The following is an 18,167-nucleotide window of genomic DNA, read 5'->3' on the forward strand; positions in this document are numbered from 1 at the left end:
TGAGATACAAGCCAGTGAGCAGTACCCTCCACAGCCTGTGCGTCAGCTCCTGCCTCCAGGATCCTGCCCTGTCTGAGTTCCTGCTCTGACCTCCTTAGATGTTCAACAGCGACAGGAAATGAAAGCTGAATAAACTCTTTTCCAACCTGCTTTTAGTTATGGTGTTTTGCTGCACCCTAACTAAGACAAAGGGTTAAGTGAAGAGGAAAAAAAAAAAAACCAAGATTTTAATCTGAACATATTATAAAATATTGTTCCAAAGTACAGCCATAAAGAATTCTCAAAAATGCTGACATGTACATACTTACATTTTCTATAGTCAAGTAAGCATAGAAATACTGGCTTTAATACAATACTGTTAAAGTATCAGTCACACAGAACTTCTAAAGTCCTAAGGTATTGATGTGAGTTTTTATAACACAAAGCAAATATCTCAACTTCACAAACCACCAGTTTCTTACAAAATAATCATTATATAAAAATCTCCTTTAGTAATAACAGTATCAAGGCCTAGAGGGATGACTCAGTGAGCCACGTGCCATGAGCATGAGGACCCGAGGAGAGTCCAGTCCCCAGGGCCCACGGATAGAGCAGCCCTGCCTCCAAGCCAGCACTGGTAAGGCTGGCAGGCAAATGCCTGGAGCAAACTGCCCAGCCAGCCCGACCTGATCCATGAGCTCCAGGCCAGTAACAGCCCTGTTTCAAACATAAGGAGGATGGCCCAAGGGCAACCTCTCTTCTCCACAGGCATGCACATGCATATGCAAATTACAAAACACCAGAAACTCACGAACACCAAAAATAATTAGGAGACATTTTCTTTTTCTTTTTTTTCTTTTCTTTTCTTTTCTTTTTTTCCGGAGCTGGGGACCGAACCCAGGGCCTTGCGCTTGCTAGGCAAGCGCTCTACCACTGAGCCAAATCCCCAACCCCCTAGGAGCCATTTTCTGTATGTGTTTAAGTAGAATAGCTGCTCACTAGAATTCCTCAAAAATTCTATTGAAGTTTCTTAATTTTTTGAAATATCTTTACATTTTTATTATAAATAATTTGATACATTAATAAATCTCGATCAAAACATACACATACCCTGAATGCCCTGTTCTTCTCTTCTTTTTGTTGTTTTTCCACTTCAACATGGCGGGCCAGGCGAGCCAATGTTAAAGCAACTTTATCCTTCTGATGGTCTATATAGTCTTTGTGTTTAAAATTCTCCTATAGTACAAATAAAACAGAACACTTTTCATTCCATTTAATACAGAATTAGTACACAGCCAGTAAACATTCACTTACCAAACAGTTACTGCATTCAAGAAACACTTGTTAGAGTTCTAAAAATCTTGATGTGTGTGTGTGGGGGGGGGGGGTCCTGTCTGTCTCCAGAGTATATTTTGTATTTTATTGTAATATTTTATAATTGACATGCTAACAGAAGAGAAAAAGTAGAATCAAATAAAACACTCAATTAAGGGGCTGGAGATACTGCAAAGCAGTTGAGAGCACTGGCTGCTTTCCAGGACCTGGTTTGATTTCCAGCACCACATGGTGGCTCACAACTGTCTGTAACTCCAGTTCCATGGCATCTGATGCCCTCTTCTGACCTCCAAGGATATCAAGAATGCTAGTGGTATACAGACACATATGCAGGTAAAATATCCATACACATAACACACACACACACACACACACACACACACACACACACACACACTATTCAAAACCACAAATAGGGAAAAAGGAGAAAACACAGATTGGCAATAAAAAGCAAAAGAAAGGCAACAAATAAACAGTAGATATAAAAATACAAACAGTATTAACACAACTACATTAATCACTCTGCATGGCAACAGCTAGTATAAATCCACCAATTAAAAGATTCACTGTCTATATACTGTGAAAAAAATTTGAGGGCTAATGGGATGGCTCAGAGGGTAAATGTTCTCGGTATCAAGCTCACAAATAGAGATACACACGCACACAAAATAAATAGAATTAAAAAAATAATTGAAAGCAAGATCCAATTATAAGTTGTTTACAAGAAATCTTCCCTTAAATATAGAGACATACAAATTAAAAGCAAAGAATGAGGAAACAGATTATTTGTATTTGCTAAGGGCCGGGGATAAGCTCAGTGATGGAGTGCTTACTTAGCATGCACAAGGCCCTCAGTTCAATCCCCAGAGGCTGGGCAAGGGGGGAGGAGAGAGAGTAAGAGGGAGGTAACAAAGGAAAGGGGGCGGGAGAAGGGAGATTTGCTAACACAGAGGTCAGAGGTTGACTTCAGATGTCTCAACTGCTTTCCATTTTGTTTTAAAATAATTTCCTAAAGACATAGAACATACTGTGATCACAGTCACTCCATTCTGTCTCTTTCTCTCCTCCACACTCCTTCTGACCAATTTCTCCTGCTTTCTTAACTTTTTGTTCTTTGCCACTCACTGGGTCTTATTTCATTCTTAGTAATAAAGGCGACCAACATTGAGGGTAGATTTGAGAGACACTGCTAGAAACTTTGGGAAAACCTTAGTAAATGAAGCAAGCACACAGTGTAACTTTGGACCTTTGCCAACTTTGAAGTTAGTAATTTGAAAATGAAAAATATTTTAAGTACTTTCTCTTTAACTCAGGAAAAATAAGTATATGAGGCAGGTTTAACAGTTACATGGCATCATCATCATCATCATCATTATTATTATTAATCACAAATCTTCTGCTGAAGGGTCAGAAGAGCCTAACCAAAGGCAGGGCACAATGGTAAAGCATTTACCCACCCAGAATCACAAAACAAGATAAGGCAAACCAGGCCCGAGTGATGTTACCATTCTCTCATGAACGCTAACTCCCACAGTGAGGAATGGCCACTCGACCTCATTGGACTACACTCTTCTGTGCTTCCAGAACACACTGACAGACACTGGAAAACCCTGGGTAGAAAGTTGACCCTGAGACCACAGGGAATCCTACTGTGCACTGCAGCACAGCAGCTAATCCAAGGAATCAAAGAGCCTAGACACAAACTTTAAATTATCAGAACGCCAGGGAAAGAAAACTCTGCACCAGCCTGTAAACACAGAGGTACTTTACGGTTGACTTGAATGGATTTGGAATCCCTGTGTGTCTCCAGCCCTTCCGGTTGGGACTGTGACAGCTGTCACATGTTCCCATCACAAAGGGCTGTGCATTTAAGCTATGAGCCAAACAAGCCTTCCTTTAAGTTGATTCCTACAGCACTAAGAAAAGGACAGCCCAACCTTAGAAAAACTGTACAGTAGTGAAAGGTACGAGCAGAAAGGGAAAACACTTCAGAGCAGATGACATTCTTAAATGTTCCCTATAAACCTAAGGTATATAGGCCACAATTCTTAGAACTGGAAATGTTTGCCACTCACTAATGCCCAAACACTATTATGATTTAATACGAAGTCAGAGACACAGAATAGAATTCTGGAACTTCCCATGCACTGAGGTTTGGTTTGCCATGGGCTTACCAAGGCCATGCTAAACTAGCTCCAAATCCGCATAAGAATAGGTTTTGATTTCCGCTTGAAACATAAGCAACTAAAAGATCTCCAGGACCAGCCACGGTCACCTTCGACTAGCTTCTGTGTAAGACACAGTAAATGAGAAGACCGTGTGGACCGGTGGGGGTAGCACAGGAAACCCTGAGGGAAAGGTCTGGTGAGGAGTCTGTTAGGAGGCAGGTAGGCAACAGTACACCTCCCTAGTACTAGGGATAAAGGAAGGCCTGTGTGTTAGGTGAGTGCTCTACACCAAAGCAACATCCATGCCCCAGCTCTTTACGCATTTTGAGATCGTCTACGTTGCCCAAGCTGGCCTCAAATCTTCACTCTTTCTACTTCAGCCTCCTGAGAAACTGGCTTATCTGTATTTTAGACCACTCTGTTTCTTTCAAATCCAGAACTGCCTAGAACTAACAAAGACCACAGTGCAAAGCCAAGAGGTTAAAGACACATGTTTAGCTGCTATGAAATTCTTAGACTTCCTTACATGCTGTTGCTTCGAAAAGGGTCTCCTATAGACTAGGCTGCCTTTAAAATCCCTTTGTAGTCAAGAATGACTCTAAATTCCTGATTCATTTGCCTCCACTTACCAAGTGCTGGGATTTCAGGTCTGAGCCACCATACCTGGCTTTTCTCTTTTAAACTTGGTTAAACATGTACAAAGTATTCTGAGTATCCTAGAAATGGCAATCAAATTTCCTAAACAATTTAAACTTGACTATTCTTGTCCATGAAGTTGAAACAGAGACAGATACCAGGATAACTTTTAATCTAAATAACACTTGTGACCCTAGCACTTCAGAGACAAAGGCAGGAGACCTACACAGTGAGTTTGAGACTGGTACAGGTTATGTTAAGAGCCATGGTAGAGGGGCTGGGGATTTAGCTCAGTGGTAGAGCGCTTACCTAGGAAGTGCAAGGCCCTGGGTTCGGTCCCCAGCTCCGAAAAAAAAGAACCAAAAAAAAAAAAAAAAAAAAGAGCCATGGTAGAGCCAGGCAGTAGTGACATGTATCCAGCATTCAGGAGGCTGAGGCAAGCAGATGTCTGAGTTTGAGGGCAGCCTGGTCTACAAAGCAAGTTTCAGGACACTAAGGGCTACATAGAGAAACCCTACCTTGAAAAACACTAAAAAGCGTGACTAATTAGCAAGGGTATGTCTCCAAGTTCACTCGATAGCACCAATAACAACAAAAAGTTTACCTTCAATGTAGTTCTGCAAATCTACACACAGTATAACTTGGGGGACAAAGAAAGAGGACTCTTTTATGACATTTACATTAAAAATTTTAACTTTTCAACAAACTACGTAAATTATCCTTCTCCTTATGTAGCAGATCAAAAATCTTTTCACTGGGTTCGGTCCCCAGCTCCGAAAAAAAAGAACCAAAAAAAAAAAAAAATCTTTTCACCAGAAACCAGTTCAGACTATAACCTTAAATTCTGAATTCTGATGGCAAGAGATTCATCAATAATTACCCCCAATGAAAATTCTACCATTCTGACAAAATTTTCACCAAAAAATTTATCCAATTTAATGCACAAGGATTCCCTGGAAATTATCAGAACCTGCAACACTCCTAGGAATTGTGACCTATTTACATAAACTGTCCAATAAAGTACAAAAATTAAATAGACTAGCCAATGAACTGGGCAATACAGGAAGTATATGAAAAAAACTAAGAATTAAGATAAGTGACTTACAGATAGAAGGCTGGCTTACTGGCTACTGCTGATAAAATATTTTCATAGTTTTGAGACCAAGTACCACTGTCATTTTAAAGCAAAAACTATTTGTCCAACACCAATTAGTATTATTTTTGTTTACTTAAACATGTGCCTTTCTAGTATACGTTTGTTTTTAAAGAGACAGGTTCCCACTGTGATCCCCATGTCAAGTCTCCTAGCTCCAGTGTAAAAGTACCTTTTATTCACCTTAAGTAATTGTCATCTCTGAGGCTTGCTGCCTCCTTCTGCCAACCCAGGCCTAGTTCTGAAAGCTTCTAGCCTCCGTACAATCTAATCTAGGCCTAGAATGGTTTTAGCCTTGACACTTACTGCTAAGTAAGGTCATCCTTTCTTGTTCTTTCTGAGCTCTGGCTGGTTGGCCAAGTCAGCTGTTCTGACTCAAAATGCCTCTTCCCGATGACTCAATCTGTCGTCTCTCAGCCTCTCTTGAATTGCCTCAAACTAGTCCTGACAATACGTTCCAATCTTCTGGATCCTTCTTGTTCTCTGGCTCCTTCTCTCTTCACCTGTGTCTAGCTTGTTCTCTCTGCAACCTGTCTCTGTACTGTTGTCCCAGTAAAACTGCCTCCTTCCTCCTGTGCTCCCTCCCTCCTCCCTCTCCCTCTCCCTCTCCCTCTCCCCTGACTATCACAGGAGGTTGGGAAGATTCCCTGAAACAAAGGCATTAACAACTCAAGCCTTTGTCACCACCATTCTAAAGCTCTGTCTCCAAACCCCAAAGTTCTGGGGACCAGAAGCCACTTTTTTTCCCAATTTACGATTTAAGCCTCATCCCAAAGAAACAGTTTGAAAGGCAGCAAGTTTTCTCAAGAATTTTATATCAAATACAGATAAAGCAGGAGATAAACACATCGCAGTACAGTATATATTCACGATCCCCAGCAATAATTCTGAAACCAAGAAACCCTTTTTACAAAGCCATCTCCCTCACACTCCAGTTGTTCACAAATACAAAATACACAGATTATCTGCTTTATATAAATAACGTCAAAAACAAACATGCAGATATGCCCCACATATTCTATTTTGTAATGCCACTAAGGAAGCCGGTACCACCAAACCTTAAGTAAGATTCTATCTGTTGTGTCTGTTGAGCAAATTGTTAGTATCTTCCTATAATCCTTTTTCTAATGACAGACTCTCTTAGCACAGGAAACACATGTGTATGTTCGTTTCTACAACTTTGGGATTTAAGGAGGAATTTCTAACTATCTTGGAATATGTAAAATGGTGATAAAGGAGCTACTTTTCAACCCTGAGTGCCACTGTGATGCCTCTGACAGAGAAAGAAGGGGTGGGGAGAAAGCGAGGCAGGGAGAAAAGACAGAGGGAAGAGGAGTAGGCACAGTGGCTCATGCCAGTGATTCCCACACTCGGGAGGCTGAAACAGAGGACCACTGCAGACTGAGGTTAACCTGAGCTATAGAGTGGGCCCTGTCTCCAAAAGGAAAAGGGCTTGGAATGTATGAGCTGGCAAGGTGCTTACCTGCCTACCTGCCATGAACAAAGCTCAAGTTTGAGCCCCACCAGAGCATAAACCAAGCATAGTTGGCTACTCAAGTCCGTACCCTAGCACTCAAGAGGTGGAGGCAGGAGAATAAAAAATTCTAGATTATCCTCAGCTATACACTGTGTTCAAGACAGCATGGGCTACATGAGATCCTGTATCAGGAACAAGTTAAAAAAAAAAAAGTAGTTGGTAAAAAGTGGTTGGGGCTACCAGAATTACCACTAGCACCAGGTTTATAGTTCCTATAAAACACCTACAGATGCCAATTACAACAGTCTTACAAATGTTCATTCTCTCCAAGTCTTCCCAGAAATTTCCTAAGTCAGCACTGAGAGATATTAGCCACATTTAGCTGCTGAGGAAGGTGCTGGATGAAGAGACCCTGTGTAGCTGTAGCCATGATGGACAACCACATTGCCTGTCTTCTGTGCTTTCGCTCCAATGGTCCTAAATTCTCTGTCATGGTTTACGCTACCCTAGGTCAGAAAGGCAATGCTAAGGTCTTTCTTTGGGCTTAAAATGTTTCATCAGAGTTTAAAACAATCTCTGGACTGCTCCATAGCCTCCACTGAAACACTACTTTGAGTCCTAAGAACCAAGACATTTTCATGTATAACTCATCCTTTCCGCAGTTTAGCTTCCTCCATTTCTGTCCTCTATCAGCTGCTCTTAACAGCTCTGAAGCCAGGGCCACTCAAGGCCATCTCACCTGTGCATGAGTCAGTCAGCTCTTCCACCTAAAGGCATGGCTGTTTCTCCAACAGACAAGAGTACAATGACATCCCCAAAGCTCGGCTGAGCCAGCTGGTAGAAGAACTTCCTGACCTGCAGCTGGCCTTCTCCAGGCCTTCTCCAGGATCACCACGGGCCTTCCTCTAACGAAGTAGTTTCTATAGTGCACTGGCATTTGACTGTGAATGCCTCAGCTTCAGTTTGGAGACAGGGCCCCACATAAGAGCATGACTAGCCTTCAGTATACCCATACCTTTCTTGGCCCTTGCCTGCACAGTGTGTACTGGGCTGGCTACTGGTGGGCTGCCCATGCCCAAAGGATGACCTTATACAGTGGGAAATGTTTTTAAAGAGCCATTAAGTTGTGGGGAAGACTCAGAATAGCAGGAGGGAGTAAATAAAGATTCATAGCAAGCAAGTAAGAAATCTTAAAAGAAAAAAAAAAAAAGGATTCATCCACTCAATACCCAATATAGAAAGTCTAAGAATTAGGAACATCAAAATTAGTTGTAAAATTAAGTCTGCATTGGGTTTTAGTGTTTTTAAATGTATTCTAGTTATTACTTTATACGTATTTATTTTATTTTGAGACAAGGTCTGTCTATGTAGCTCTGACTATCCTGAACTTACTCTGTAGACCAGCCTGTGTCTGCCTCCCAATGCTAGCATCTACAGGTATGTGCCACCACACCCAGTTAGTACCTTAAAGTAGGGAAACTGAAGCTGAGGTCAAAGTCTTTAGTGTCTTAAAAAATCAATCCTTTGCACCATTATACCTTTGTTTCACTAAAGGAAAATGGTACAAAAAAGTAGGCAGTAAGAATTATAACCAGAACGACTGGTTATTCGAGTGGACCATGAGTGCCTTGTTGAACAGAAGCCATGAGCACTGTAACAGCAGCCTTAATCAGAACAAGGACACCTCAATGGAAGAGCGAGAAAGACCTGGATATTCCGACAAGTACCAAGTAACAAGAGTGCATATACAGCCATGGACAGAAAAAGATTTGTCTACAAAGACATGACAGCATGTGACCTGAGGCCTGGGGGAGTCAACGTCAATGTGGAGGCACACCACTTGAACAAATTACTGAATGACTCTTAAGTTCCATGTCCATATCTGCAGAGATGAAGGTATGGGCAAGAATGCTTAGTACACACAGGATATGTTCTTTCCCTCCCTTTCTTCCAGACAGGAAGCTGACAATTAAACTCAACACAATCAAGATCAAGGTGATCCAACCATTCACAACACACAGAGCTATTTCAGGTCATTAAAGAAACATCAACACGGGGCTGGGGATTTAGCTCAGTGGTAGAGCGCTTACCTGGGAAGCGCAAGGCCTGGGTTCGGTCCCCAGCTCCGAAAAAAAGAACCAAAAAAAAAAAAAAAAAAAAAAAAAAAGCAACATCAACACACACAAACACACAAAAAATTCTGTGCTAAGAATCTGAATGAACTATTTACACATTAAGTGTATTTTACTTATTAAGGAATGGGCTGCGCTTCAAGCAGGAAAACTGCCACAACAAAAAAGTATTTTGTTATTGTTGATTTTCTTTTCTTTCTTTCTTTCTTTTTTTTTTTTTGAGACAGCGTTCCACTATGTATCCTTGGTTGACCTGGAACAGGTCATGTGGACCGACCTGCATCTGCCTTCAAAATGCTGGGAATTAAAGGTATTAATTCCCACCCTACCTAGCTAGCAATCAAATACTTTTTCAAACAAGACTTGGAATCCCATCACTTAAAGCAGGAGTACTGCACCAAGTCCTAAGCCAGTCTGGGTGATTCAGTGAGACCAAATATGAAAACACACCCTCCAACCCCAACGCAAAGCAACAAGAATACAACTTGTGCCTTAAAGACCTGGAGTCATTTCATTCAGCCACTCTTTTGGTCAATGTCGCCTCACTAACTGAGAGAGATGCAAAGGGTCCCTAAGCATGATAGTTACTGAACTTGAAAACTGCATTTTAAATCCAAGGAGTGTGAGTCTGCTATGACAGACAAAAGTGAGAGTGCTAACTGTTCCTTCAAAGGGACTGCTGTAATGGGTCACTCTCACAGATACTGAAAGAGAGCAGCAGGCACGGGATACAGCGCATGAAGAAAGGAGCATGTGAGAAGCTGGCCTTGTAAAAGGACTAAGAGAGCCTCTAACCACCACGCTTGAGACATTTAAAGTTGGAAAAAAAAATCACCAAATATAAATTTATTTTTATTTATTCCAAAGAGAGGAGTCAAGGATATCAGACACACTATAATATGGGAAAACAAAGCCTGAGGTCTTCAGAGTTCTAAGAGAAACCCAAGAACTCTGACCTCAAAACACCCAATATACTATCTGTAATAGCTCCCTCAAAAAACTAGTAAAGCCCTTAAAACCCAAAGATTGGTTAACTTTAAGAGAAATATCAGAGCGGTGGTATAAATTAACTGTATGATACTAAATTCAACCCTAATACTATATACAGAATGTATCTGTGAAGCCTGCACAATGACTCACTCCTGTAACCCCAGGACTTGGCAAAGTGAGGTGGACTCATCTTGAATTCAGAGACAACCTAGACTACAGAAGACACTAGAAAGACAAAACCAACAGCAGTGACAACAATAAATAAATAAATAAATAAATAAATAAATAAATAACAATACATTTAAACTACGAAAATGCCATTGAATGGGACATTATAAAATACATGAAGTTCAACAGTCAGGGACCACTTGAGACTCAGCTGGCTATGATTTTTCCTACCCTTTTTGAGACAAGGTCCCATGTAGACCCTGAGAACCATGAATTTGATACATAGCTAAGGATGATCTTGACCTTCTGATCCTCCTGACCTCCACTCTAAGTGCAGGGTTTACAGACATAGAGCCCCATGACCGGTTTAAGCAGTCTGAGCCCAGGGTTTTCTGCACATTAGTCAGTACTATCCCCACTGAGCTTCACTCCTATATCCCTGTGCAATTCTAAGGATTTTAGAGAAAACTAAAAACATTCTTACCACAAATGCTTATGACTATTAAAAATACAAATTAAATGACATTTAAATATATAAATTCATATCAAACACTTGGCTAGTGGGTTGGTGGAGTGGCTGGGGAAGAAAAGAGGAGTGAGGGAAGGGTGATGGGGGAGAGAGGGAGAAAGAAACAAGCAAGCAAGGAAGAGGTGGGGAAATGGCTCAACAGATAAAGTGCTTGCCACATAAGTACGAGGACCCAAGTACTGCAATACCCATGTAGAGTATGGGGCACAGGGGTATGCGTCTGTAATCCAGTGTGAAGTCGGGGTGGGATGGGAAATCCCTGGACCTCCCTAGCTAACCACTCTAGCCAACCCTGTGAACTCACTGTTCAGTAAAAGACCCTGTCTTAAAGAAACAAAAAACATGTCAAGTATATAAAGAAGACACCTGACATTAACCTCTGGTCTCCACATGATATGTACACACACTATACGCAGACACACCCCTCCCACACACACATATAACATTTTCGTTAAGCATATAATGGTAGAATTAAAAATACCAATATCAAAGAGATGAGGGGGGAAATCAGACTTCCTTTTGGAAAGAGGTTCTGGGGAAAGAGATCAAAATCACAAGCCCTCACCAAGAGGACAGGACTAAAAGCCCAGCGAGGTGCCGCAGCCCTGAAGCCCTGCCCCCAGGAGCCATGAGAATCACATCTGGGGCAGCCTGAGCAGCTAGATAAGGCCCCGTAGTCAGACACAACTGAATTGAGGCCACCTGTACATCCCACAGCAGATGAGTACACGCTCCAGGAGTACGATCTCAATGCTCCAAATGTTACAAAAGTGCACTATAATAAAGTAAAATAAATAATGACACACGAGTACAAAAATGGGGCTCCAGCAATAAGAGAAAAAGGGTTTAATAAAACAGCATTCTCAAAAACCTTCAGGAAGGGAAACGCCATACATTTTAATGGTTTATAAAACTTGTTAAATATGAGAAGAAAGATTTGCATTCAATACAATAATCAACAGTTACTTACTGGTAACTTCCTCTAAAATTTAAATGAAAAGAACTGACTAGTTTGTCCACTAAAAACCATATAGAACCAATCTGACCGATTAAATGACATGCATAAGATGTACCCACAGTGACAATCAGGTATCGGTCTAGCCACCAACATTAAGTACATAAGGGTAAATTTCAAAAAACAGGAACTAGACAGTGTAAGACTGGGGCAAAATACGCCTCACATTAAAGAAAAGAAGTTTTTAGTTATTGCAATCCTCTATTTCTAAAGAGATCTAACCCATAATTTTAAGCCTTCAGCAGAATCCCAATTAACTTCAAGAATGGTGAATACGCTGCTAATCTCTATGTTCACCCTAATTGGTATGCAATTCTATAGAGAGAGGGGAATTCTGGACGGACTCTGTCTTTTCAAACCTCCTTGCTTATAACACCTGAGAGGTATATATCCTGGATGTATCGGGCCCTTAAGGACACTATCAATCAGGTCACTTAGGTATAATGCAGTAAAGTAGCCTGAAAGAGTATATACTGCCCTCAAAATGACATTTTGAAGGCTAAGTAAATAAATGCAACTATACTGATAAAGAAGCTGCCAGTTTAAAAAAGGAAGTCATTACACTGATAAGGAAGCTGCCACAGAATACTCTATAAATACACAGTGCCACCAACTTCACTGTTTTAGCGTCCTTGCTTTGTCTGTCCCAGGAAACACATCCATTTAGCAGATATAAGCGGTGCTGCTATGGCTATGAACGAGGTTAGATACAAGACAGATGACTCAATCACAACAATCTAGAACATGCAAAGACATCAAAGAGCTACTTTATGTCTAGAAAACAGAACCAGCCACTAAAACTAAAAACAACTTCTATGATGGTAAGAGGGAACTTTACTCTATAACCTTCTGAAATTAGTAACAGTGCTATAAGGAGAACAAATTAGGATTCAGAAGGAGTCCATTTAAATAGTGCAATTGTACAGATAATAAAGATAATAAACTAAGAGTAAACCACTGTACAGAAGTCACATAAATACCACATCAAAGGTTAGGTCTTAAACATAAGAGTGAAATTTAAAAAGGCACTTTATATAACAATAAATGGAAATAGTATTTCTCTATATATAATAACTACAAAAATCATATTGTCTCCAAATACATCTTATGTCTAGTCAAGAGATGACATTTTGAATGAAAGGAAAAACCAAATCATTAAACTGACACTATTCAAGGTGTCTAGAAAAAAAAGGGGTAGTCTCACTGAAAAATCAACCTAATGGGAGTTCTGATGCAGGCTGTGCACACGGTAGACACAATCTAAATATCCATCTGGTTCAATCTAAATGCTACCTTCTACTTGAGCTGTCTACTGGGGTGTCTCATTAGATCAAGTACCAACTTTTACTTTTACACCATCATCAGTCAAGGATGCCAGATTAAAGAGAGAGAGAAACAAACAAGTGAAGGACACTGGAATATTACTGAGTCAAGTAACTAGAGCTAAGCGTTCCTACACTACTGCACTGTCCACAACCACTCAGCTGCCAAGCACTTCTACTCGGTCCTCTGTCTGATCACCAATTTGGTGATTTTCCGACACTTTCCACTTTCAGAAAAACTCAATTCTTTGGAGTTGCTTGGGTTTATCAATTAGTGGTCAAGAAATGTTACTTTCATTCATGAACACAAACATCTAAGACGAGAGTAGTGCTGTCTTAAAATACTTAAGAGCTGTACAATAATGTCAAAATTGTTAAAGTGCTAAATTTTATGTGCTTTTTTGTTGCTGTTTACTATAAAGCAGGGATTGGTACAAATAAATTAGGTGGGCGTGCCAAACAGTTTCAAAGAACACATCTCCAATCATCATTTTGTCTTGATTTTAAACAAGAGTATCTCATAACTCACATGTGATGTGTAGCATCTAACTCAGAGCAAGATGGGAAAGAACAAACGAGCGGAAGCAGCCCCAGCTGGTTAAAGAGCTGCACAAAGCCACATGCAGACTTTCTCCAGTGAGGTCTGGGCGGGTGGCTACCCCTTTCTCAGAGGAGCACTGCACTGCTAGTTATGGACTAAAGTCTACCCCTTTGAAGAGCATTGAGGACAAGCTACAAAAAAGTCAGTTTTTCTGGAGTTTGTTTCAGAAACATTCTAAAGAACCCTGGTAGACCCTAAGAAAGTCAAAGTAAACTTTTATGGGCAATACAGACAAATTAGGTAAATATTAACTATAGATACAATTCAGTTAAATTTGCTAAACAATCTTGATAAACTAGTTCATGTTTGGTCTACAAATAAAACAGGACTAGTACTAAAATTATCTGGTAAAGTAGCATCTTCCAAAGTGGGAAACTAGTGCCTTCGATCTATATGGCACAAATGAAAATCAGCAGCTTGGCCTAGTGGCACACGTCTTTACTTCCCGCACTCAGGAGGCAGATCCCAATGGGTTCAAGGCCAACCTGTACTACTTATCAAGTTGTGGGCCTGTTCGGTGTATGTAATAAGACCCTGTCTCAAAAACAAAAAAGAAGAAATGTAGGTTAAGTAGGCTGCTGAATATGGGTATGAAAGTAGGAAGTTTTCTAATGAATTACAAAGGGTGAGCATCACAGAAAACGTCAACTACTAGAAGAAACAGAAACCACATAAACCCTTAAGACAGTGCTATATTCCATTAATAGTATATACCTAAAACATTTTGATCAAGCAGATTAAAAACTAGGAAAAAGCAGATGTTTGAATAACCAAGAGGTCACAGAATTACATCTGTGAAAAAATTATTTTTTGGCTGCCAAGTTACATTAGGTTAAGTGTTCAGATCTCCTCAAACTTGACATTTTCTTTACTTTGTCATGCTGTGAAGACAGGGAAATAGGGGCTGGTATATCATACAGCCATTGCCTTGAGATTAAAGAGATGATACTGTGGGACATTAATATAACTGAGGTATCTGCTGCCAGCTCCAAAAAGGTGGAGTTATTATTGGGAGCAAAATGTTAAGTCATCTCAGAGTGAGTCCAATTAGATTACATGATAAATTAACCACTTAACCAAGAACATGTCACTGAAGTCTTGATTCCAGCCTTTTAAGAACTCAATAAAAGGAATTATTATCTAGATATCCAGAAACATCTGTGTATCTTGAAAACAACCAGTCACACTTCATGTATCAAGGATTTCACAAGGAAGTCTAGACTAATGGCATCCCTCTTTATTTCAAGAGAGATCAGATTGTCAGGCATGTTTGAAATTCTTGCTCTTAAAGAGTTCACATTTGCATGCCTGGATGATAGAAAGAATATTCTGTATTTCCAGGGCCATGATGAGGCATCTGTCTACTGTGAGAATGCAATGCACTATCCAGCTCAAAAGAACCAACTGCTTAGGAGACAGGTTTAAGAAGGCCATCTCACTCAAGGGCCCACATTAGAGAGACTTCTATGCCTGAGTCTCACGGGTGGTTCATATGAGAGCTTGGTAAGTCAGAGACTAGTAGAACTGATGACAACGAAGCTATCTCACATGCAGTGCTATGCGTAGCGATGGTATGGTGGGTAGCCCATCATAGTCAGGATGAAGACAGTTTATCTTTTCTACAGTGATGTTACAGGTATTATTTTTTCCATATTTTTTCCATATCAAGTCCAAAAGTAGACCTGTGACATTTAGTCACCCAGTTATAAGTATACTGGATTTGGCAAATGTTTAATGAATTCCAGCAGACACATAGCTTCAGGGTTAATTCTGAAGTCTCACAGAGCTTGAGAACAGTAATGAACTATGGTAGCTGATCATCTTAACATCGGGATTGTATGTAACAAATCTATCATTTTTTGATGACCCATTGAGCTGAATCCTGAAGTTCCAGAAGCAATGATGACCTCAAATGGAGGTTTTACACTTCAGTCTTAGTAAACACTGATCTAGTAGCTATTGTTTCCAGATCCAAAACTCTGCTAGTCCTCAGTTTACCAACAAGATTCTCCTGAGGCATGAATCTATGTATTTTCTTTTAATTCCAGAAGATTCCTGAGTACGCTTCTGGACCAAAAATACTGTGTAAACCTCTATCCAACACTCCTTAGAACAAAGTCTCCATTTGGCCAATAAAGTTTAAGTCTTTTTATATATACTTCATTCTAAAAGTCTAGAACTCAAACATCAGCTGTGATTATTCTAGACATGCACTCATGTTTTTGAGATGACCTTCAACCTGGGGAAAAACAGGTAAAATCTTGGAAGGCTAATCTGCTAAACCACCAGAGTCAAAGCATTAGTTCTTATACCCATGTCGTTCTGGAGACTCTCCCTTTTTTCTATATCTATAGGGGTGATTCCGGGGTTTGTACCAATCCCCTTTGGAGTACCCTCTGTTGTGGTAGTGTGCTTTCTGATCATGACTATAAAAGTACCGATGCTGAGTATAGTATTTACTGTGGTCCTTATAGTCATTTTCTTTAATACTATTGTCTTCTGCAACAATAGCATTCACATCTTGTCCAAAAAGAGATGTACCATCAAAGGGCAAATGTAAGATCTTCTCCTGGGTTTTCTTAGTGAGAGATGTTAGCCGGAGCCAGGCCTGTCTTCTATAGTCTACTGCCATGGCCATAACTCTGACTACAGAGTCCATTATGTCCCTAGTGGTACAAAGCTGCCAAAGGCCTGCATCCATGCCATCAGATATTATACACCTTGCTTTCCCACGATCAAACTCCGGGTCGTGAACCAGATCTTCCATGTCTTCCCACAGTTTACGTTGGTACTGCGTCATATAGGCCATGTAGCTAGCAGCCCGGGCTGCGATGGAAGCAGCATGGTAGAACCTGCAGCCCATGACCTCCATTTCTTTTGAGGTAGAGTCTAAAGGAGATGTTGTGTTTCCTCTTTTGCTATGTTCTAATACATCTATGATGGGTCCCTCAGCTGGTGGATTTGGCTGGAAAGGAGAGGTATCCTTGGCCACAGGATAAACCCTGTGTCCCATGAAGGAAGAAGGATGGCAATCAGCAGGGTCTTTAAAAACTTCTGTGGTGGCAATTCTCAAAAGAGGATGCAGTGGGGGAACCAAGCGTTTTTTAGAGGTCATCCAATCAGGCTTCCCCTCACAAGTTTCGGCTTCAGATTGGAATGTCACCCTCTTTATAACACCCCTTTGTTCCATTCTCTTCAAAAGACCTGTGAAACTAGACTGCATGGGGTCAGGTGGCTGCCCTTTGTCATCAGCTGATGGAGACTTGCAGTCACCCTCCTCTTCGACTGTGGATAAACTGTCCTCCTTGGAGGCGGGGATATCCCAAGGAACTGACGAGCTCTCACTTGACCTAGAATGATGAAATCTAAAACAACTCCTGGACTGCAGATCACGTATGACTCGGGACATCTCAGCCACTTGTGTCTGGAGATACAGGATGGCATCCTGTCCACTCTGTGAAGTTGAAGACATTGTGCCAGGTAAATCCTCTTTGACCTCAGAAAAAGCCAAAGCCTCCTGGGCTGAAGGCAGAGTCTGGTCACTTTGTGATTTGAGTGTCTCTTTTTCAGAGACACTAGCATCGGAATTATTCTGATCATTTTTCTGGTTCTCCAGTGGGTTCTCAACAGAAGAAGGTTGAGAAACTATTCTTTGTGGACTGCTGGCACAGCTCCCAGAGGAGGAACTGCTGTCTCCAATGGGAAGAGGAACACTGCAGCTAGAGCACATTTCTGGGCGATGATTCTCAGAGGATGGCACCTTAGATTCAGGCATTCTCTGGGTTATCCACATGAACAAGAAAACCAAGGAAGAGAAAAAAATGCTTTTAATATGTTAACTTTCAAGTGCAGAGATGCATGCCCAGTAAGTAGAATTCAAATTTTATATTATTATACATAAGAATGGCAGAAACAATCCACTTTAGGTCGGCAAAAGATAAGAAAAGTCAAATACACAGGATTCCTTACCCTAAACCCCATAATAACTATAGGCATTAATGTTGAACTCTGTCTATTAAAAAATCATGATTAAAGATAAGATCACTTGGGGACTGGGGAGAGACTCTGTACGTAAAGTGTTTGTCGCGCAAATATGAAGACCTGAGTTTAGATCCCCAGTACCCAAATAAAAGCTAGACACACAACTGCAAATCTGTAGTTCTAGCATTGGGGAAGAGGACACAGGCAAATCCTGAAATTCACTGGGCAGACAACTTGTCAATCAGTGAGCTCCAGGTTCAATGAGAGCTCCTCAAAAATAAAGTAAGAAAGGAAAGAACGACTGAGGAGCGCTGATGTCAGCTTGTGACCGTCACCTGTGCACCTGTGCACCTGCACACACACACACACACACACACACACACACACACACACACACACATCCACACAAACCAACCAACCAACCTCAGGTCAAAGTGATACTGTCCTAGTCTGCTGCCCGGTCCCAGGCTAAAGAGGAAGATGCTACAGTGATGCCACTGTGATAACAACTAACAAAGAAAAGACCTACTTGATAGAGAAAATGATGGCAGACAAGACTTGAACAAAGTCCTCCCCTGTTAAAAACTGTTACTAACTGCCCATAAATAGACTTCCAGTTGACCTATTTGCTTTACATTTTGTAATTAATGAACCTCCATATCTGTTCCTTTATTTCATCCT

General features: G+C 40.8%; 1 protein-coding gene across 8 annotated transcripts in view; it reads right to left on the minus strand.

Annotated features, from left to right (window-relative positions):
• The window catches only part of Zfp451 (zinc finger protein 451), a 55,206-nt gene that overhangs the window by 26,185 nt on the left and 10,854 nt on the right, over positions 1–18,167 (minus strand). For 4 of the 8 annotated variants that reach the window (XR_015628620.1, XR_015628621.1, NM_001033705.2 and 1 more), the window contains one exon: positions 1,090–1,215. Coding sequence is in view for 2 of the 8 variants with exons in the window: in NM_001033705.2 (NP_001028877.2) it covers positions 1,090–1,215 (126 nt within the window). In the remaining 6 variants the exon portion in view is untranslated. Of the gene's footprint in view, positions 1–1,089; positions 1,216–5,577; positions 5,850–15,053; positions 17,284–18,167 lie in introns of those variants that run through there. The other 4 variants (XR_015628622.1, XM_087565921.1, XM_087565922.1 and 1 more) reach the window with 3 other exon arrangements.

Source organism: Rattus norvegicus, chromosome 9 (genome assembly GCF_021556685.1).
Source record: "Rattus norvegicus strain SHRSP/BbbUtx chromosome 9, alternate assembly SHRSP_T2T, whole genome shotgun sequence".
NCBI classification, from domain to species: Eukaryota; Metazoa; Chordata; class Mammalia; order Rodentia; family Muridae; genus Rattus; species Rattus norvegicus.